Source organism: Terrapene carolina, unplaced genomic scaffold, assembly GCF_002925995.2.
Source record: "Terrapene carolina triunguis isolate 2854851 unplaced genomic scaffold, T_m_triunguis-2.0 Scaffold88, whole genome shotgun sequence".
Taxonomy (NCBI): Eukaryota; Metazoa; Chordata; order Testudines; family Emydidae; genus Terrapene; species Terrapene triunguis.
The window spans coordinates 24,040,863-24,063,613 of NW_020664439.1; the positions used below are offsets into that span (position 1 = coordinate 24,040,863).

At 43.0% G+C, this 22,751-nt stretch overlaps 1 protein-coding gene across 1 annotated transcript in view; it reads left to right on the plus strand.

Moving 5' to 3' along the window:
* MED12L (mediator complex subunit 12L) overlaps positions 1-22,751 on the plus strand; it is a 322,140-nt gene that overhangs the window by 25,345 nt on the left and 274,044 nt on the right. The window contains exons 4-5 of the mRNA XM_026649916.1: positions 1,010-1,169; positions 21,473-21,642. Of these exons, the coding sequence (XP_026505701.1) occupies positions 1,010-1,169; positions 21,473-21,642 (330 nt within the window). The remainder of the gene's footprint in view (positions 1-1,009; positions 1,170-21,472; positions 21,643-22,751) is intronic.

Sequence of the window (22,751 nt, forward strand, 5' to 3'; positions counted from 1 at the left end):
GCCAGGACACTTAAATGTCTGAATAGCTGGGATAATTGACCTGCCAATAACACCACAAAGGAATGCTAACACTGTCATGTGTCTAGTAACACAGAGTGGACCAACCACTGCTGCTGAACACCTGTGAGATACTGTATGAAAAAATTCTACCAGTCAATGTCAAAGATCATAAAAGCAGCCATTATTATACCAGGACAGCAAGCTGAGCATTCATGCCTTACTCCACAGTATGAAGAACAAGACTACTTGTGGCACCTTAGAGACTAACAAATTTATTTGAGCATAAGCTTTCGTGGACTACAGCTCACTTCATCGGATGCATGCAGTGGAAAACACAGTAGGAATATATATATATATATATATATATATATATACATACACACACACAACATGAAAGTGTGTATGGTAACACCCATTGTTTCATGTTCTCTCTCGGTGTATATGTGATATATGTGTGTGTGTATACACATATACATACACACACACACACACACACACACACACACATATATATCACATATACACAGAGAGAGAACATGAAACAATGGGTGTTACCATACACACTTTCATGTTGTGTGTGTGTGTGTGTGTGTGTGTATGTGTGTATATATATATATCCACTGCATGCATCCGATGAAGTGAGCTGTAGTCCACGAAAGCTTATGCTCAAATAAATTTGTTAGTCTCTAAGGTGCCACAAGTACTCCTGTTCTTTTTGCGGATACAGACTAACACGGCTGCTACTCTGAATCCACAGTATGAGTTGTTTTGAAAAAAAATGTTCAATGGATATGTTTTCCTCCTTAGATATTGCTTCAAAATGCATTATAAAATTATTCCAAATATATGCAAAAAATTAGACGATCTCCTGAGTTTATGGATTAACATAAAATTCCTTCTGAAGTATATTTTAGAATTAAATAGTCAAAATCTATAGAAACCCAAGCTGGTTTCCTTACAATTTGTTATATTGGATTTGCTATAGTATTTATTTTCTGTTTCATTCCAGGTTCCTATTCTCAGTAAAAAGGAGGATGTCTTTGCTTATTTAGCAAAATATTCTGTGCCACTACTGCGAGCAGCATGGCTGATCAAGATGACATGTGCCTACTATGCTGCTGTTTCTGAAGCTAAAATTAAAAAACGTCAGGCTACTGATCCAAATATTGGTAAATGAACAAGAATTCTCATGTCTAACTGCACTGTAATAATTGAATGGAACTGTTCCTTTTGTTCAGTGTTCTGGTGTTGCTAGGAAAGTATGTAGCAAAGAATCATTTATTAGTAGGAGTCTTACTTTTTTTCAATTAGGATTTCTATTCCCCTGTCCCGCACTCCTCCCCAAATCGTCAAATAATACAAAGCGCTATAAGATATAAAATATTGCCCCATACAATTACCCCTCCACCTGTCAAATCAAATCCCAAATCTCTAATCACTTTATTGAAAAGAATATACTGTATCTTAATCATCAGCTGCTGACATTCATCCCAGTGTAGAGAGCTCACCAAGGGGTCTATGGCCATTCAAGTTCCTCTTATTATGAAGTTAAAGGCTTAAATGGCCAGAGGTCCTTGTATGCTAGGATGAATGTCATCCTGGAGTGAATTGAATTGTTACTTTGAAAAGCCTGAAATGAAATTTGAAAGTTTATATTTTAGGCATAATTATATTTAAATGATTGTGGGAGCACTTTTCATTTCACCAGTGGGGGTTGAATGCTACCTTCTGGCACCAACTAGAAGTACTGGGCCAAGTACTGAATGTACCATGTATGTGAACATGAAACTCTAAAGAGCTTTCAAGAACCGTGACAATGGCATGCTCTTTCAAGAGCAATGGGGAATTTATGTCTTCCTGCTTAACTCCAACTTGAAAACATATTTGCAGACTGTTCAAGGCTGGAGAGTTTACATTTCATGTCAGATTTTATGTATGTACAGACAGCGTTGGCTGCCTGATCCAGATCTGACCTGTATGTCTTTCTCAGTGTTGTCAGAATAGCTTAGTGTGAGCTCGCTGGGGCAGGGACTGTCTTCTCCCTTCCTTGTGTGTACATTGCCTACCAGAATGGTGCTGCTGATTGTGGTTCCTAGGCACTACCAGAACATAAATAATAATTGGAACAAGCCTGCTCCTGGGGGAAATAGCCATATATCAGATCAGGAAAATGGCATAAGTCATTAGCATGGTCCATCTCGTTCCCGCTACCCATTTTCCATTTCCTCTGGGACAAGCCCACTATTCCAACTGCGGATCTCTCTCTTCTGTATTCTAGCACTATGTCCCTTACCTAAATCCTCCCTCTCTAGCTTCTTCCTGCCACTCTTCCTTGTTTGCGGGTTTGTACTAATTTATTATTTGTATTATGGTAACATCTAGAAACCCCAATCAAGAATCAGGGCTGTGTTGTGCTATGCACTGTGCCAGCCAAATGGCAAATAAAAAGACAGTCCCAACCTAGATATGAGACAGGACAAAATACAGTAGAACCTCAGAGTTACAAACAGAGTTATGAACTAACTGGTCAACCACACACCTCATTTGGAACCGGAAGCACACAATCAGGCAGCAGCAGAGACAAAAAAGAAAAAGAAAGGAGGGGGAAAAAAAAGCAGATACAGTACAATACTGTAAAGTCCTAAAAATAAATAAATAAAGAGAAAGTTTAAAAAAAAAAGATTTGACAAGATAAGGGAACTGTTTCAGTGCTTCTTTCATTTAAATTAAGATGGTTTAAAGCAGCATTTTTCTTCTGCATAGTAAAGTTTCAAAGCTGTATTAAGTCAATGTTCAGTTGTAAACTTTTGAAAGGACAACCATAACATTTTGTTCAGAGTGACAAACAACCTCCATTCCCAACGTGTTCATAACTCTGAGGTTCTACTGTAAATGGGCGAAAAATACAAAATGGATATCAGGACGAGATAATATATGAACAGAGGTTTTTAGCAGATAAACAGAGGATTTGATAGATACCAAGTCAAGTTGTTAACCTCCGGGGTTTACGGAAAGCATTTTTTAATTTAATATTTAAAGTTTAATACTGAAAGTACTTTTTAAACAATTGTTAAACATAGCTGAAGTACATCTCTGCTGCTGAGTGCACCTGGTAAACCCTGACTTTCTGTTTTAAGTCAAATGTCACTTTAAATTGGCAGCTCAGAACTGTGCCTTGGAATCCAACATCAAAGGGACTAAAACTAAATAAAAAATATTTAGCCAGTTTGGAAGTTGGAGAGTATGCAGATTGTTAGGGATGAAATAATATATGTTTACAACTCTTCCAGTACCTGGAATTAATAATTCCCTTCCTCCGCCCTTTATTTGTAATGTAAACCACTAAGTTAAAGCAAAAGCCCTTTGTTTTTCACTGCAACACTTCCGTGTCCCTACTATGAGCACCTGTAGTGTGTCTGGCTGTCATATCTTGCTGGTATTTCATGCAAACATTTTTTCAGTTACTATTTGTGGGTTTTTAGCCCCTAAACTTTGCTTTGATTAACCCATTTTAAGCTAGACAAGCATGTTTTTCACCTTTTAGCAAAAATCTTAGACAACTTAGCCCTCAAATGGGTATGTACAGAAATAAGTATCTGACCCAACTTTTCAAAAACTCTGAAAGTCTTTGTATTTTGGAAGTTTTAAAACAGTAGTAGATGGAACCAAGGAAACCTGTGGTAGTGCTGCGTGGTGCTAGCACCGTTAATACTAGGTGTGCTATTTTATTTTCCAACCTGCATAACCTGGGGCTTCAGATTCAGAGTCAAACCAGGAAGGAGACAAACTGAGGGTGTCTGCGTATATAGTATTGTTTTTTGGAAATATTGCTGCTCATGGCAAATTCATTAACAAACAAGAGTCAGTTGATTAGTTTATAATCAACTTGATTATGAAATGGACATTGCATTATAAAAATACATTAAAAGAACATTAAGATGGCAAAATTTGTCACTCAGAAGTTGGGAAATGCCAGATCTGAGGTTAACCATGCAACATTAATTTAGCCTTTTAGTGCATATGCATTATGATAGTCTTTTAAGTACATGATCACAGGGTCATTCAGTGCACAGGATGATAATCTAGACACTCAAAAATGTTTGATCTAAGATATTAATGTTTGGTTTTGCCCTAGGTTTTGGGCTAAAGTAAATGACAATTTTTTTTTGTCATCGGACAAATGCTAGGGGTTTCTAGATTAGTATTTTAAAACATATTAGTTAATTGGCAATCGGCTAACTTGAGTTAGAACAGGAACAAAAACTTTAGTCTGCCTACTTGTACTCATGCTACTAAAGAAGTCAGGCAAAGGGATATGAAACATAGAAACTAGAATTGTTTCCTATAACTGAAATATTTATAATTTTTTCTGTAAAACATGTGGCATATACCAAATACATGGCATTTTGATATGCTGTAAAGGTTTTCATAGTGCTTTTTGGGGATAATCTATATAACTCACTCTTGGCTTTGGCAGTCTCTTACTAATACATCCATGTTAAACTTATGCTGATCAAACTTTTGTACCACACAAATATGTTGTTTTGGTGTCTTCTACAAGTGTGCTCTGAGAAAAGTTCAGGACAAAAATGTATCCTTGCCCTCAGTACACATCACAAATCATTGAGAGAAGTAATTTGTGATTCTACAAGAGCTGGTCTTGTGTCTCAAGAGATGAAAGGCTTGTACATTAACCCACTGTACCAGCCAGTGAGGCACAAGTAAATGTGGATTTACTGGCAAGATGAGTTTTCAGGTTGCATTTATATCTTATTAGATAGAAATTGGGTCTTTGGAGGACAGTCTACTGAGGGATCATAAATATTTGAGTTTAAAATAATTATAACGAGAGTATTCTGCAAGCCCACATTTTCCTCTGAGAACCTTAATTTTATGTCTGTCTTTGGAAATGGGGCTGATTATCAGCTTACCATATTCTGAGCACAGCTAGATGGGGGTAGGTACAAAGGAGCAGTGTGCAACCACCCCAACCCCAATCCTGGGGCTAGTTCTGAATCAGCTAGATTTTCAGTGTAGGTTAGAGAAGCTTCAGGGTTGCTCTAAACAACGTTTGGGTGGAAACATCATTTAGGGATGAATTTATTAAAGGGGAAACTGCATATGCTAGTAAAGAAGATAGGAAAGAAATTGGTAAACTACAGATAGAAGCTAGTGAGAAACAGTCAACTGTAAAAGAGTCCCATTTAAATATAACACATGAAGGCAAGTAACTAAATATTGACAAAATTGTACAAGTGCTTATGTACAAATGCTAGAAGTCTAAATACTAAGATGGTGAACTAGAGTGCTTAGCATGAAATGAGGAAGGATATTGATATAATAGGCATCACAGAAACTTGGTAGAATGAGGATACCTAATGGAACACAGTAATATCAAGGTACAAAATATATAGGAATGACAGTGTAGGCCCTGCTGGTGGGAGAGTGGCACTATATGTGAAAGAAAGTATGGAGTCAAATAACGGTACCATAGAATCTCTATGGATAAAAATTCCATGTTTGAACAATAAGAGTATAGCAGTAGGACTGACCACCTGACCAGGATGGTGATGGTGATTGTGAAATGCTCAGGGAGATTAGAGAGGCTACAGAAGCAGACAATGCAATAATAATGGAGGATTGCAGCTATTCTCATATTGACCGGATATATGACCTCAGAAAGGGATGCAGAAATGAAATTTCTAGACACATTCAAATGATTCCTTCTTGGAGCAGCTAGTCCTGGAACAGTTCTTGACTTAGGCCTAAGTGGAGCACAGGATCTGGTCCGAAAGAGGGTAAAGCTGAACCACTTGGTAATAGCGACCCTAGTGTAATTAAAATTACGTCCTTGTAGGGGAAAAATACCAAAGAAACCCACCACAGTAGCATTTAGCTTCAAAAAGGGGAACTATACAAAAACGAGGAGGCTAGTTAAATGGAGATTAAAAGGAACAGTCACAAGGGTGAAATGCCTGCAAACTGTACGGAGGCTATTTAAAAACACCATAATAGAGGCTCAAACAAAATATATATCCCAAGTGTAAAAAAAAAAAAAAAGCCACTCTTGCTAAACAGCAGAGTAAAAAAGGCAGTTAGAGTTAAAAAGTCATCCTTTAAAAATTGGAAATCAACTACTAATGATGAAAATAGAAAGAGGCATAAACTCTGGCAAGTCAAGTGTAAAATATAAGGCAGACCAAGAAAGAATTTGAAGAGCAACTAGCAAAACACACACAAACTAACAGCATTTTTTAAAAGTACATCAGAGCAGGAAGCCTGCCAAACGGTCATTGGGGCCACTGAACAATCGAGGTACTGAATCAGTGCCCAGAGAAGGCAAGACCGTTGCAGAGAAGCTGCGTGAATTCTTTGCATTGGTCTTGACTGCAAAGGATATGGGTGAGATCCCCACACCCATATAGATCCCATGCCAACATAGCGTGCTTGTACTTTCAGAAAACCTTTGACAAGGTTCCTCACCCAAATGCTCTTAAGCAAAGTAAAGAGTCATGGGATAATAGGGAAAGTCCTCTCATGGATCAGTAACTGGTCAAAAAATAGGAAACAAAGGGTAGGAATAAATGGTCCGTTTTCACAATGGAGAGAGATAAATAGCAGGGTCCCCCCAGGAGCTGTACTGGGACCAGTGATGTTCAGCATATTCATAACTCACTCTCCACTGTTGAGATCATTTAAGTCCAAAGCTGACTGAAGAGTTACAAAGGGATGTCACTAAAATGGGTGACTGGGCGGTAAAATGGCAGATGAAATTTGGTGTTAAGTGCAAGGTAATGCACCTTGGAAAAAATAATTCAAGTTCTATGTACAAATGGATGATATCGAAATTAGCTGTTCACTCCAAGATCTCTCTTTTGAGTGATATCTTGGATAGTTCTCTGAAAACATCTGCTCAATGTACAGCGGCAGTCAAAAAGGTGAACAGAATATTAGGAACCATTGGGAAAGGGATAGAAAATAAGTCAGAAAATATCAGAATGTCGCTATATAAATGCATGGTACGACCACACTTTGAATACTGTGTGCAGTTCTGGTCATCCCATCTCAAAAAAGATGTATTAGAATTAGAAAAGATGCAGAGAAGGGCAACATTTGCTGGTGGATTGTCCCGCCAAAAAAAAAGATTTGGTAACCCTAATCAGGTCTTTTAAGGAGTATACTTGAATTTTGGCAGCCTATTTGCTGCCCTATTTCTCAGTGCTTCTCAATTTCATATATATCTGCTCTTTTCAATAGCGTAGAGAACCCTCTCTTTCAGCTTTTTTCTTTCTGTTGAAAGAATTTAACTATTTTTTGTTTACTTTGATGCTGGTAACATGTTGCATTAGATCTAGGACATGGGGAGAAAGAGGTGGCTAAGCAGGATGCAATTGTTCATCTGCAATTTTTCCAAATCTGAAACAGCTCATGTGCCACACCCGTGAAGAGTGTTTTCTGGGTGTGGGGTGTCGGAGAGCATTTTGCACTGTAGCATAGATACGCCTTGATCTGTCCCACCAAGTCTTGTAGCTTATTCTGTCTGGGAGTGTGGCCAGGCCATAATATGGGCCAACACTAATTCATCCACGGAAGTTATTCCAAGACCACTCTTTCCTCCGCTTCTTATATGCCACTCCACAAAGTAAGCTGCAGTGTGCATAGAGCATTCTGGAATTGCGAAGGAGAAAGTGGTGCTTTTGTCATTCAAACAAGTCAAGCAAGAAAGTGCAAAAGATAGGCTCAATCATGCAGCCTTAAGTTATGTGAGTTGTTGCCCTGAAATGACTTACGAGCTGTAGGATTTATTTTTGTAATGACTGTTATTTGAATGTTTCTGTCATTAGAAAGGGTTGTGTCACAGGACATGACACATGTTGAATGTACAAATGAACTGGGAAACACAAACGAGCAAAACCATGACCTAACATGAGAACACACCAAACAAAATAAAATCATATTTGCAAAAATCTGCAAACTTAAACTGACTTGTTATAAATATCAAATATTTTTGTATAGGATCCCCTGTCCTCCCTTTCTGTGCACAGTGGGATGTTAGTTCCTTGAAAGTGAATAGAAAATCCCTTTTAATTAAAAGGGCAAAAAAAAAAGAGAGGGCACTCTTAAAATCCCAAATCATTAGTTAGATATCATTAGACTAAAAAGGATAGTTTTTTCAAAACATTGCATGTTTCATATTGTAAGAAAAGCAAATCTGTCTCTAGGCAAGGAAGTGTACTTTCAAGTTGCTGGACAAGTAAGGCCCTACAGAGCCTGCACAGTTCAGTTAAAGGTACAGAAAGATTGGAAGGACAGGATACATATGCCTCAGTGTAGATGCTAAGCATGGGGTGAGGGGATAGGAATTTTTGAGTTCTAATACCAGCTCTTTCACTTACTGTCTGGATGATCTTGTAAAGTCATTTAATCCCCGTGACACTTTCCCCATGTGTAAAACATGGGTAAAGATACTATTACTTCATTATTGAAGTGCCCAGAGTGCATGCAACACAGCATAAAATGTGGTCCCTGCCTGAGAAACTTACAATCTGAAAAGACATATGAGGCATGCTAGAAATCCCAGGAGAGGGATTATTCGAGCATATATATTTTTAAATTTAATTTGGAGATGACATTTGTACTATTATGGACTGGGTTTGAAAGGAGCGAGATGCCTAGCATACTGGGAATAGGCTGTGGGGTCAGCAAGAGAGAAAGCATGGAGATGGGGGGAGAAGTGAAGTAGGATTCATGAGCAAAGGTGATGGTGGTAATAACTGAGGCTATGTCTACACTACAAAATTAGGTCGGATTTATAGAAGCCGGTTTTATAGAAACCGGTTGTATGCAGCCGATTGTGTGTGTCCCCACCTAAAATGCTCTAAGTGCATGAAGTCGGCGGACCGCGTCCACAGTACCGAGGCTAGCGTCGACTTCCGGCGCATTGCACTATGGTACCTATCCCACAGTTCCCGGAGTCTCCGGCGCCCATTGGAATTATGGGTTGAGATCGCAATGCTCGGATGATGCAAAGCAGTGCCGCGAGGGGTTCTGGGTACATTGCGTCAGGCCCCTCCCCCGCCGTCACAGCAACGGCAGACAATAGATTCGCGCCTTTTTACCTGGGTTACCTGTGCAGACAACATACCACGCCAAGCATTGAGCCCGCTCAGCTCAGCTCACCGTCACCATATCTCTTCCGGGTGCCGGCAAACGTGGGACTGCATTGCTAAACAGCAGCAGCAGCTTACTGCCTTTTGGCGGTAGACGGTGCAGCATGACTGGTAGCCTTTATTGGCGATCTGGGTGCTGGCAGCTGTGGGGCTGGCAGCCGTAGGGCTGCATTGCACCAGCCCCTTGCCTTTTGGTAGAAGATGGTATATTATGACTGGTATCCGTCGTCGTCGTACTGCAGTGGCTGTCGATCATGGGCACCCGGGCAGACAATGATGGTTATCAGTCGTAGTATGCTATTTTCTGCCAGGCGCCCTGCTGGCTCATTGCACGTTAGCAGAGTCGTAGTATGCTATTTTCTGCCAAGTGCCCAGTATTGTCTGCTAAGCACCCAGAAGAGGCCGATGGCGATCTGGGTGCTGGCAGACATGGGGCTGGCAGACGTGGGGCTAGATTGCTACACAGCAGCAACCCCTTGCCTTTTGGGCAGTAGATAGCATATTACGATTGGTATCCGTCGTTGTCATATTGCAGTGGGTATCAGATGGTGCAATAGACCTGAAGGCTTACTGCCAAGCGCCCAGTATTTGCTGCCAAGCACCCAGAAAATGCCGAGGGCTATCAGTCATGCTGCACCGTCGTCTTAAGATGTAAAAAATAGATTTATTCTGCATTCATTTGCTTCCCCCCTCCCTCCTGCTAAACCCAGGCTTTTGAGTTCAATCTTTGGGGGGGGGGCATTCTGTGTGACAGTTGTTTGTGTTTCTCCCTGATGCAAAGCCACCTTTCTTGATTTTAATTCCCTGTACCTGTACGCCATGTCGTCACTCACCCCTCCCTCTCTCCCTCCCTCCCTCCCTTCTTCCCCTGGTCCGTCAGATACTACTTTCGCGCCTTTTTTCAGACCAGACGCCATAGCCAGCACTGGGATCATGGAGCCCGCTCAGATCACCGCGGCAATTATGAGCACTATGAACACCACGCGCATTGTCCTGGAAAACATGCAGAGCCTCCTGGACATGCCAAAGCCAAACCAGGACCAGCTGAGGAGGAGGCGATTGCAGCGCGGCGACGATAGTGATGAGGAAATTGACATGGACCTCTCACAAGGCACAGGCCCCAGCAATGTGGAAATCTTGGTGTTACTGGGGCAGGTTCATGCCGTGGACCGCCGATTCTGGGCCCGGGAAACAAGCACAGAGTGGTGGGACCGCATCGTGTTGCAGGTCTGGGACGATGCCCAGTGGCTGCGAAACTTTCGCATGCGTAAGGGCACTTTCATGGAACTTTGTGACTTGCTTTCCCCTGCCCTGAAGCGCCAGAATACCAGGATGAGAGCAGCCCTCACAGTGGAGAAGCGAGTGGCGATAGCCCTGTGGAAGCTTGCAACGCCAAACAGCTACCGGTCAGTCGGGAATCAATTTGGAGTGGGCAAATCTACTGTGGGGGCTGCTGTGATCCAAGTTGCCAGGGCAATGAGAGACCTGGTGATATCAAGGGTAGTGACTCTGGGAAACCTGCAGACCATAGTGGATGGCTTTGCTGCAATGGGATTCCCAAACTGTGGTGGGGCGATAGACGGAACCCATATCCCTATCTTGGCACCGGCGCACCAAGCCACCGACTACATAAACCGCAAGGGGTACTTTTCAATGCTGCTGCAAGCTCTGGTGGATCACAAGGGACGTTTCACCGACATCAACGTGGGCTGGCCGGGAAGAGTACATGATGCTCGCGTCTTCAGGCAGTCTCTTCTGTTTCGAAAGCTGGAGGAAGGGACTTTCTTCCCGGACCAGAAAATAACCATTGGGGATGTTGAAATGCCTATCGTGATCCTTGGGGACCCAGCCTACCCCTTAATGCCATGGCTCATGAAGCCATACACAGGCAGCCTGGACAGCAGTCAGGACCTGTTCAACTACAGGCTGAGCAAGTGCCGAATGGTGGTGGAATGTGCATTTGGCTGTTTAAAAGCGCGCTGGCGCAGCTTACTGACTCGCTCAGACCTTAGCGAAAAGAATCTCCCCATTGTTATTGCTGCTTGCTGTGCGCTCCACAATATATGTGAAAGTAAGGGGGAGACATTTATGGCGGGGTGGGAGGTTGAGGCAAATCGCCTGGCCGCTGATTACGCGCAGCCAGACACCAGGGCGGTTAGAGGAGCACAGCAGGGCGCGGTGCGCATCAGAGAAGCGTTGAAAACCAGTTTTGTGACTGGCCAGGCTACGGAGTGAAACTTCTGTTTGTTGCTCCTTGATGAACCCTCTGCCCCTCCCCCACCACCCTGTTAACTCTACTTCCCTGCAAACCAACCACCCCACCCTCCCCTACTATCCTCCCCCCTTCGAGCACCACTTGCAGAGGCAATAAAGTCATTGTTGCTTCACATTCATGCATTCTTTATTAATTCAGCACACAACTAGGGGGATAATTGGAAAGGTAGCCCGGGATGGGTGGGGGAGGAGGGAAGGAAAAGGACACACTCCAATTTAAAACTTTAAAACTTATTGCTATGGAAATCATCTAGGGTGGAGTGAGTGGGTGGCCGAAGGCCTCCCCACCGTGTTCTTGGGCGTCTGGGTGAGGAGGCAATGGGACTTGGGGAGGAGGGCTGCTGGTTACAGAGGGGCTGTAGCGGCGGTCTCTGCTCCTGCTGCCTTTCCTGCAGCTCAACCATACGCAGGAGCATATCACTTTGATGCTCCAGCAGCCGGAGCATCGACTCTTGCTTTCTGATTACAAGTTGACGCCACCTCTCCTCTTCAACCCGCGTTTCAGCACGCAACTTCTCCTCTTCAGCACGCCACCTCTCCTCTCGCTCATATTGGGCTTTTTTAAAATCAGTCATTGACTGCCTCCACGCATTCAGCTGTGCTCTGTCAGCGTGGGAGGCAGTCTGAAGTTCAGTAAACATTTCGTCACGCGTCCTTCGCTTCCTTCTTCGAATATTCACTAGCCTCTGCGAAGGAGTAAGATTTGCAGCTGGTGGAGAAGGGAGAGGTTGTTAAAAAAGATACATTTTAGAGAACAATGGGTAGACTCTTTCACGTTAGATTTTGCTGTTCACAACATCACACAGCACATGTGCTTTCGTTACAAGGTCGCATTATTCCTCTTATATTGAGAGTCTCCTGGTTTGGTGTGAGAGATCACTCACGCAGTGCCAGGACACAGATTTCAGCTTGCAGGCAGCCATGGTAAGACATATAGTCTTTGGGCTTTTTTAACCTTCTTAACATGTGGGGATGGTTTCAAACAGTTCTGCCCTCATTTCCCATACCAAGCACCCGTGCCATTTAAAATGGGTTTGCAATGTAAAAGGAGGGGCTGCGATTTCAGGTTTAACATGCAGCACAAACCCAACTAACTCCCCTCCCCCACACACCCAATTCTCTGGGATGGTCACTTCAACCCTCCCCCCCACCGCGTGGTTAACAGCGGGGTATATTTCTGTTCAGCAGAGCAGGAAGGGGCACCTCTGAATGTCCCCTTAATAAAATTGCCCCATTTTAACCAGGTGACCGTGAATGATATCACTCTCCTGAGGATAACAAAGAGAGATAAGGAATGGATGTTGTCTGCATGCCAGCAAACACCGGGACCATACGCTGCCATGCTTTGTTATGCAATGATTCCAGACTACGTGCTACTGGCCTGGCGTGGTAAAGTGTCCTACCATGGCGGACAGGATAAGGCAGCCCTCCCCAGAAACCTTTTGCAAAGGCTTTGGGAGTACATGAAGGAGAGCTTTCTGGAGATGTCCCTGGAGGATTTCCGCTCCATCCCCATACACGTTAACAGACTTTTCCAGTAGCTGTACTGGCCGCGATTGCCAGGGCAAATTAATCATTAATCATTAAACACGCTTGTTTTTAAACCATGTGTAATTTTTGCAAAAGTACACTCACCAGAGGTCCCCTGTGTGCCCTCAGGGTCTTGGGTGAGTTCGGGGGTTACTGGTTCCAGGTCCAGGGTGACAAACATATCCTGGCTGTTGGGGTAACTGGTTTCTCCGCTTCCTTGCTGCTGTGAGCTATCTATGTTCTCTCCATCCTCATCTTCCTCGTCCGCCGAACCCGCTTCCCCGTTTGCAGAGAGGGACTCATAGAACACGCTTGGGCTAGTGGTGGCTGCACCCCCTAGAATGGCATGCAGCTCCGCGTAGTAGCGGCATGTTTGCGGCTCTGCCCCGGACCTTCCGTTTGCGTCTCTGACTTTGTGGTAGGCTTGCCTTAGCTCCTTAATTTTCACGCGGCACTGCTGTGCATCCCTGTTATGGCCTCTGTCCTTCATGGCCTTGGAGATCTTTTGTAATGTTTTGCCATTTCTTTTACTGCTTCGGAGTTCGGCGAGCACTGATTCATCTCCCCAGATGGCGATCAGATCCCGTACCTCCCGCTCGGTCCAGGCTGGAGCTCTTCTGCGATCCTGGGACTGGGACTGGGACTCCATCACGGTTACCTGTGCTGATGGGCTCTGCATGGTCACCTGTGCTCTCCACGCTGAGCAAACAGGAAATGAAATTCAAACGTTCGCGGGGCTTTTCCTGTCTACCTGGCCAGTGCATCTGAGATGAGAGTGCTGTCCAGAGCGGTCACAATGAAGCACTGTGGGATAGCTCCCGGAGGCCAGTAATGTCGAATTCCGTCCACACTAACCCAATTCCGACCCCCTAAGGCCGATTTTATCGCTAATCCCCTTGTCGAGGTGGTGTTAGGAAACCGGTTTAAAGGGCCCTTTAAGTCGACAGAAAGGGCTTCGTAGTGTAAACGTGGCCAGGCTTAAGTCGATTTAACGCGGCTAAAGTCGACCTAAACTCGTAGTGTAGACCAGGCCTGAGAACAGCCAGGCAGAGAAGGTTTGAGCAGGAATAGAAGGCAAGGAGGGCAGTTGAATTTGGGTGGGGATAGGTGAGAGGAGGTCTGTGGAGGGATTCAGTGTGAGCTGATATTGTCCAAGTGGTGGTAGTTGCATTCTAAATGGAGTGGAGGAGAGCAATACAGGAATGGTGGAGGGCAGAAAGATGACGCTTGAAGTATTCAGGAGGATAATCAATGCATGGGCAAGCACTTTAGCCGTAGGCACAAGAGTGGAAATTTGGAGATATTGGAAAAGAATGAGTAGGATTTGGTAACTCCTTGGATATTGGGGAATAGGAATGGAGAGGAACTGAAAAAAAGAGGTTGTGAGCTTGGCTGAAAGGAAGGGCGGTTAATTGCAATGGAAAAAGAAAAGAGAGAGAGAGAAAGAATTGCCTAAGAAGAAAGAAATTAGGAGTTCTTTCTATCCTATGTGGCAGGGGAGTTGTGAAGATTGTTTAATGTTTGTGCTGTGATTTGAGATACAGAGTACAGTAGAAGTGGTAAATAGTTACAGCACTACTAGTTCTAGGTAAAAACTTCTTCATACTGCAGGTCTTAAGAGGATCTCACTTTCTGTGAGATGCACAGACTTTAACCAAACTCCAAAGATAAAGTTAGAGAAACTCCCAACATTAGAAAATAGGAAAATTAAGTCATCCACGCAGACTTAACTCTGTCCTCATCCCTGCTAGCCTTCTGTTCTTTCCACTGTCACATCTAGACTTTTGGAGAATGTTTCTTTGTCAGGACTTTTAAGAGGTTTTTGCGGCCTGTGGCAGTTTGGTTTTTTCACAAAGTGAATGGTCATGGCAGCCTGAAAAAAGCCATCTTTAAATCTGAACACATTTTTTTAAATTGTGTGACAGTGTTGTAGGTTAATTTAGGATTGGATAATTTATGACTATATAATACTATTGCACCCGTGACTATGAATGTATTTTGACTGCATATTAGTAGCAGCAAACTCCTAAAGCAATGAACTTGAGCTACAGAGGCAGAAAACAGTGTTGTGTTGAATTAATAATTCTCATTCGGGAGTCTAAATATGAAAACAGGTGAGAGCAATAGGCAAGACACTGGGGAATAGAATGTCACAGAAAAGGTATAGATTCAGAAGGGGAAAAAGCAATGTTTACAATGTAATAATTCGTGTATTTAATAGAGTGGCTGTAATGAAAGGAAATGAAACAAAGTTAAGTTAACCTAGTTTAGTTGTGCATTTGGCAGTTAGGATCCTGTTTTTGCATCTCATCCAAAAGATGGGACCTTTGGCACAGTGCTGTCTTGCAAGTGTATGGATTTAGTACTGTCACCAACAGATAAGAGTCTCTTACTGAACTGGCAAAATGAACGAGTTGTGTTGTCCTGGGTTTTCCTTAGAGCGTGCTCCCATCAAACTTCTGTCCGGGTCTGGCCTTGTATATTCTGTGCAATCTAAGGATGACACAATTGCAGCTTGAGGCAAGTTTCTGCAACACTGTTAAGATCGATTTCCCAAGATACAGTAATAAATGGTAGAGATGGGTCTGTGCCATGATGCTTAGATCAGGCATTCTCCAAAGTCTGAATGTGTTTGGACCCAGTGTTCAGGTTCGGGCCCAGATACTCTGTAATATGTAATGATTGCTGGAGTGCATTTCAGAACTCTGTTGAAATGGGACCGCGTCCCATCACCAGTGACTGGAAAAAGGCCAAAAACATTGAATTAGGTTCATGTCTCCATGTTCTGTTCTCATTTCCTTAAGTCAGGCAGAGGAGCCCCCTCTTATCTCTCCCTGATATTGGACTTGGCTGATCTGGGGTCCGTGCCTCTTGTCTGTTACTGACAAAAAGTGCTTTTTGGTGGGATAAATGTCTGCCTTTTTTCTCCCTTCCCTCTCTGCTGCTCCTTTCCCCCCTTTTCTCTATAGGAGAAGCTCATCTCCATATCAGTGAAGCAGATCTGCGACTTTTTGGGGACTGACCGCCTTACTTATGACTACCTCTAACTCCCTGTTTCACCCTTATCACTTTTTGAGTGGGCAGAATCTCTTCTCTTGCATACCCCACCCCCAATGCTTGGGGTGAGGTACGCATTGCAACAGGGCCTTTCCTACCCCTCATGACCGTTCCAGTTGGTGTATGTGGGTGCAGCATTGAGTCCTCTGCTGCCTTTCCCCAGGCCATGGAGTGTAGGGGAAGGGCTTGCCAAAGCAGGCCCTCCTTCTCCTCCCTGTAGGGAAAAGGACTGGGGAGATCGTGGGGTGTTTGCAGTAGGATCCTCTTCTTACCCTGTAGATGTGATAGAAGAGGATCCCTAGATGAGAATTTGCCCCCCCCCCCCCCGCTTCTCAGTGATGCGTGTGTTTTAATGCAGCTGCTGGTTGGTGGCTGGGCTGCTGAGTTCATCTCACATGTGAGTTCACATCACCTTCCTTTTCTCCTCTTCCTCCTGTGACAGTCACTTATATCACAACAGCAGGGAGGCAGAAGGCAGTGTCAACTCCTGATGGGGTCTGCTGCTGGCCCAGCAGTCATGGATGGAGGAGAGGGAGCAGGCAGACTTCAGAGGGAAGGGAAAGAGACTGATGGTGTCACTGTGGGCTCGGTGCCTCTTTCCCTTCCCCCTCCCAAGTTCTCTCTAACGTAGAAACATTTGGAGAAGGAGAGTCTCTAGGTCTTGTCCCTCAACCCTGTGACCAGTGCTGCCTTGCTTCTCTTTTACTTTTTTTCTATTCCTTGCCTGTCACACTCTCTCTTCTCTCCTTCCCCAACCTGTTATTAGTTTGTATAGAACATATAGTGTCCTAGGCACTTACTCACCTGTCTCCCATCTCCTGCTTTTGCTATTCCACTCCAGCCTCTGACCACCTTTCTCCTCTTACCTCTACGCCAAACAGTTTTAGGGATAGACCCTAGGAGGAGTTATAGTATTAACTGCTAGAAATAAGTTTATTGCTTCCCTAATCACGGTGAATAGCTCTGCTAATGATCTTCGCTGAGACAGCACATCATGCTATCCCAGGGAGATAAAAAAATGACACTGGATTAGGTTTGAGTACCAAAGGCATATCTTCTGAGCCTGGAATGAATATTGGTAATGCTGCATTTAAACCAAAGAATTCTCTCAAACTATCTTGACTTTAAAAAAAAAAAAAAAAAAAAAAAAAAGAAGAAAAAATAAAAACGTTGAGTCTTCTGAGCAAAATCAATGGTCCAGATCCTCAGTTGGTGTGACTTGTGGCATAGCTTCAGTTTACACCAGCTGAGGCAGTATTTGTGAAGAAAATGTTATTCTGCTTACTGGAAAGGGAGAGCCAGTGGTATGTCAGAGGGAAAAATAGGTGGGTGGATACTTCTGGTTTCAGTTCTGTCTTTGGTCAGTTCCATGATAGAGGAGGCACATGGTTATCAGAATGGAACGAGATAACAGGACTATCCTAAGGCTGATGCACTTAGTTTTTGGTTCAGTATTACATTAGTGTTCCAACACAGATTTCATTCTGAATGTGCCAAATGGGTGCTAAAGGTTACATTATGCATGCAAGTTCGCTATTTTGCAAAGGTTATTTAGAGCTTTCTGAGAATAATTATACAGTACATCACTGATTAGTTTTTGGCAGTCTTCAAAATGTTTCAGGTCTGTGCCTTAAGTAATGAAAATGATTCATTCTCCATGGTTTCTAACTCAGTGGCACTGAGGTACTGGTAATAAATTGCCTTGGGAAAATTATCCTTTCACCGTGTGACATTGAAAAGAAGTGTGAAATGGTGGATTTGCAATAGTTTTTAGAAAATTGAGTGAGTGTTTTGAAGCAAATATTTACTAAACATTTCTATATAGTTGTTTTAAGCTTAAACAACACTGAAAATTACTACACGTTTTTGTACCAAGCCTCTAGCTTTGGAGAGAAAACCCTTCCAAAAGATATTGATGGTAGAAGAAATTCAGGGAAAAAGATTCAAAGATGAGCAAACTAGCGTAAAGTCTGAGGATCAAATATTGCACAGACCACAATGAAAATGTTAGCCTTTCATATGGGGAGTCCCTGTAGCTTTGATAGTAAACAGGTTTAGACCGTCAAAGCAGTGCTTTTATGCATTCATAGAAGAATGTACTATTCTCAAATATGCTGCATGCTGGTTAAACATAACTCTGTAACATATTTGTCTCTTGTGGGACATTAAAAAATATCCCTAGTAAATTCAGCTGTACTGTTAAGAGGATGGAAAAGAGGAATTCTAAGGTAGGTAATCCTTCACCTAAATTATCACCCCACATTAATTTAGAGTTTGTCTGGACAGAGTTAGTGTGTGGCAAGCTGAGATGTGAATCTATAGCACATTAGCATGTGCGTATCAACTGTCCATGTAGACCCTGCTACCACCCACTCCTGCATTTATACTAATTTTAAGAAAAGTTCCACCATATTTTGTGTATTGCTCTCATACTGGGTCCATATTTCTGAGATTATCTGAATAAGAATGACAGAAACGCAGCAATTGCATCATTATTGCAAAACTTCACACAGCCTTTTACTACATTGTTCACTTCACTCTAAACTTAAGAACGAAACACTCAATGAGGTAAATGGTGGTGGATTAATTAACTTTGTTTAGCATTGTTCTGTGTATGGCAAGGTCAAAGCTTGTGATGTTGGTGGTAGTTTGTATTCACAGAAATCCTCTTCATGTGCACAGATGATAAATGCTTAATTGTGTCCTGTGAGGTGTGCAAGTCAGACAAAGGACAGCATCTGCAAGATGAGAGGGGTGTTTGGGGCTTTTGAAAGGCAAGACATCAGAAGACTTTACAAATATTAATGTAAGGTTCAACAAATGGCCCACATGACTTCAGTGAAAATGTTAGGAGTTCAGACAAGAGCAACTGCCAACAGGAAGACCCAAGGTTTTGGGTGTAATGAGCTAGAAGGAAAGATTTAGGGCCAAATGTTCAATTTGGAGTTCCTCAAAATAGGCATTTAAATTCATATTCAGACACATTTTACATGTCTATGTCAAGGTATCTGCATTTCAAAGGATGAAAAAGAGGTCATGTTGGGGTAGAAATCTGAGGCATAGCCTTTTAAAAGGAGTGCTACAAAGATTAGATGGAGAAATTGTTCTCCATAGCTATCAGCTGTAAGGTTAGAAATAATGGCAATTTTCTGAAGCAAGAAAAGGTACAGTTAATAGAAGAAGCTGTTTTGGTAAACTCAACAGGGCAGTGGGACATACCACAAAAAGAAATAAAAGTAGTATTAGTAGAAATCTGAGTCATATTTTGAGTAGCCAAAAGTGCTGAGATTAAAGTAATAGGAAACACACTCTTTTGGTTAGCAAAATTCCAGTGGGCTAAAACTGGAGGGTTTGGGTCACACCCCAAAAGTTTGCTTGGAATACTGAGTTTGCCATCAAGGCTTGACCACTCCCCTGACTACAGGGTGTGGCAAGAAGCTCTGCTACCTCTGCTTCCTATCTCCCACAAATCCTTGGGAAAGATCTCCCAGGGAGTGGGCTGCCTGCCTTACCCCTCCTCCCCAATTCAGTAGCTTCCTGCCCATTCAGTACTGTGAAACTAGAAATTCTCCTTCCTGCTTGGTTTTTTAAAAAGCCGTTTACTTCATTTGGGGGTCTGAAGGAGAATGAATAATCCAAGTCAGGGAAATTGCATTCAAACCTCTGTGTAAAGCACTAGCAGACATTTGATCCTATAAAAATATTGCAGAATACATTGTACAAGTAAAGAATTGATATATTTTTTTTAATCCTTAACGGCTTTTATATAATCAAACCTGTATTTTGTGACTTAAACTACTTGAGGGTGAACTTTTAAGTGTATTCAGTGAAGTTGGTGGTGGCTCAAGGTTTTAATATCCGTCTCTGTCCTGTGTAAGAAGGAGGAGCATAATATTATTTGTTATGTATTGCTCTCTCTTGTGTGTAGACTCAAGTGGCCTGACACTTGCTGTAGCTTCGGCTGAAGTCAGTTTTGAAATTCAGCACAGCCACCCCTTAGCTCAGTCACTATTGGCTCTGACCAGCTGGTCAGGGAACATCCTATCAGGTTTAGGCCCAGGTAGTAAGGTTGTATGTAAGAAAGTGCCAAAAGATTCTCTCACTTATGGCCAGGTGGAGTTGTGGCCATTTTCAGAGTTACACGGTAATCTTCTCTGGCAGCAGACTGGACTGGTCTATGGGTTATTTTTTCCCTTTCTCTGAGCATCTTGCAGGGCTCACGTGGTAAGACAGCTGTTATACCTAGAGGTTCGGAGCTAAGGACAGATGACACATCTTTATGTGCTCATGATGCCCTTAACAGGAATCTTTTTGAGATAGTGAGAATTGTGCCTGGGAGACCTGTGGTTCTCAAGTGGCCGTGCACCAAGAGACTGTGAGCAGTCTGTAGGTGTACAATGAATGGAGACTGCGAGGACTGGGTGCCCCTGAATAACTGTTGGTTAATTTTGATTTAAGGTTTTCGACAGAGGCCTTTTAAATAAATGTGAGATCTAGAGTTTTATTAGCAGTTCTCACAAGTGGCATAAGCAATGTGTCACTAGCTCTTTGAGATACAGAATGAGTTGAAGTTGACCTTTTTATGCTTTGAGGTTGCCAAAGGTGACCTAGTGGGTGGATTTCTGCCCCTATGATTTTGATATCCTTGATGTACTAATTATCCCTGCCCCCACTAAAGCATCCTGAACTGTAGACTCATGGGTTGGATGAGGCTAAGAGAAGCACTAATGCTTGCTGTTAATGTCATGACTATGTGACGAGCAGTGCAAGATGACTCAAATCTGTGATTGCATCTCTGTCAGTCTGACTTGAGAACCTTCAAAGAAGTTTTGTCTTGATACATTTGACACTGCAGTGGCCAGTCTGTTGACCTAATAAACTGCTCTAAGAAGGGTACGTTCTAGGGAAAAACTAAAATTAGGGTTGTTATACATCAATTTCAAAGCATTATAAGAAGAACAGTTTTTTATTTCCAATAATTCTGGCTGGTGTAAAATCCTGTTTAGTTTTATTTGTTATAATTCTTTGTGTGGAAAAAGTAAGATTCCACATTGAAGTAATTAATTGTAGTATATTGATTCCTACACTTCTGTGCAAGGTTGCTTTATGATTGAATATTGAGCATTGATGGAGCAGATGGGTGATTCCCTAAAGTCGTAGCTGGTATTTGTACCTCTAAATTACAGGTGGACACATTCGTTATGCTAGCACGCTAGTTACATACTTCCTGGTGTATACACTTTGAAAACAAAGCACAGGAGATGCGCACACACACAACCTATTAGTTCAGAATCGTGTTATACAGTTGCTGCTTAATGTTTTGTAAAGGTATTTTGACTGTAGAGGTAATTGAAAAGTTGTGTTTTTACTATGAAGAATCAAATACGTCATCACATGAAAAGAAAGATAAGTCAATTTTTAACTGTAAACTTATTTCATAGAATGGACTCAAATCTCAACCAGATACCTTCGAGAGCAGCTGGCAAAGATTGCAGAATTTTATCATGTGTCCTCAAACCAAGGCAATGGCTCCGTAGTTATGCCTCAAGAGGTGGAACAAGCCCTGAAGCAGTGGGAATATAATGAAAAGTTGGCATTTTATCTGTTCCAGGTAACCTTGTAAAAAGTGCCTTTTGGGGGATGACTGTATTAGGTAGGGTCCAATTTTAAAATGCACTTAGAAGTAATTTGGCACTTTGCTTGCTCTTTCATAATTTGCATTTAGCAGCTTACAATTTGTGCATGTTTTGTTGAAATTTGCTAGGTATGATATTGTTTTAAGTTTTCTCTGTATTAGATTTATGAGGTTAAATGCATTCAGATTTAGAGACAAACTTTCAACTGGTTTTTAATTTTGGGTGCCTGGTTTAGGACATCTAGGGTAGGGGTTCTAAGGACAATTTTTTTGGTGGCCTCAGGGTGCGGCCACCAGAAAGAGTTGGTGGCTGCTCTCACACTTTCCCTAGAATACTTAATTAGCTTTAGGAAAAACAAATAAATATGCACATATACACGTCCAACTCATTGTAATGTATTTATTGCTAGTTAGTAAGTCTGTTGTGAAAGGTGATATTAACAAAAATACAAGTACACCTCTACCTCGATAGAACGTGACCCGATATAACACGAATTCGGATATAACGCGGTAAAGCAGCGAGGAGCCCCGGGCCCTTTAAAGCGCCACCTGAGCCCCGCTGCTTTACTGTGTTATATCCGAATTCGTGTGGAGTCCCAGGCCCTTTAAATCACCGCCAGAGCCCAGCTGCTGGAGCCCCGGCGGTGATTTAAAGGGCCCGGGGCTCCCCACAGTAGCTGGAGCCCTGGGCCCTTTAAATCACCACTGGGGAAGCTGGTCCAGTCTGGCACGGTGTACCAGCTCTTGCTGGTACGCCGGACCGGACCGAACCCGATATAATGTGGTCTCACCTATAAGGCAGTGAGACTTTTTTTGGCTTCCGAGGACCGCATTATATCAGGGTAGAGGTGTATCGCTTTTCACAGCAGACTTACTCAGCCCTGGCAAGCTTGGGGACAAATTAAGGCCTGGATGGAGGGTCGGGGAAGGTAGCAGGGGCCAGGGGCAATGAGGGTTGGTGAATTGGGGGCTGGGGGTGGCAGCGGGGGGCTGGAGCCTGACGCCCCGCGGCCGGAGCCTGGGATCTGCTGCCGCACAGCTGGAGCCCAAAGCCCCGCTGCCAGAGCCTGCCAATCCACCACCCC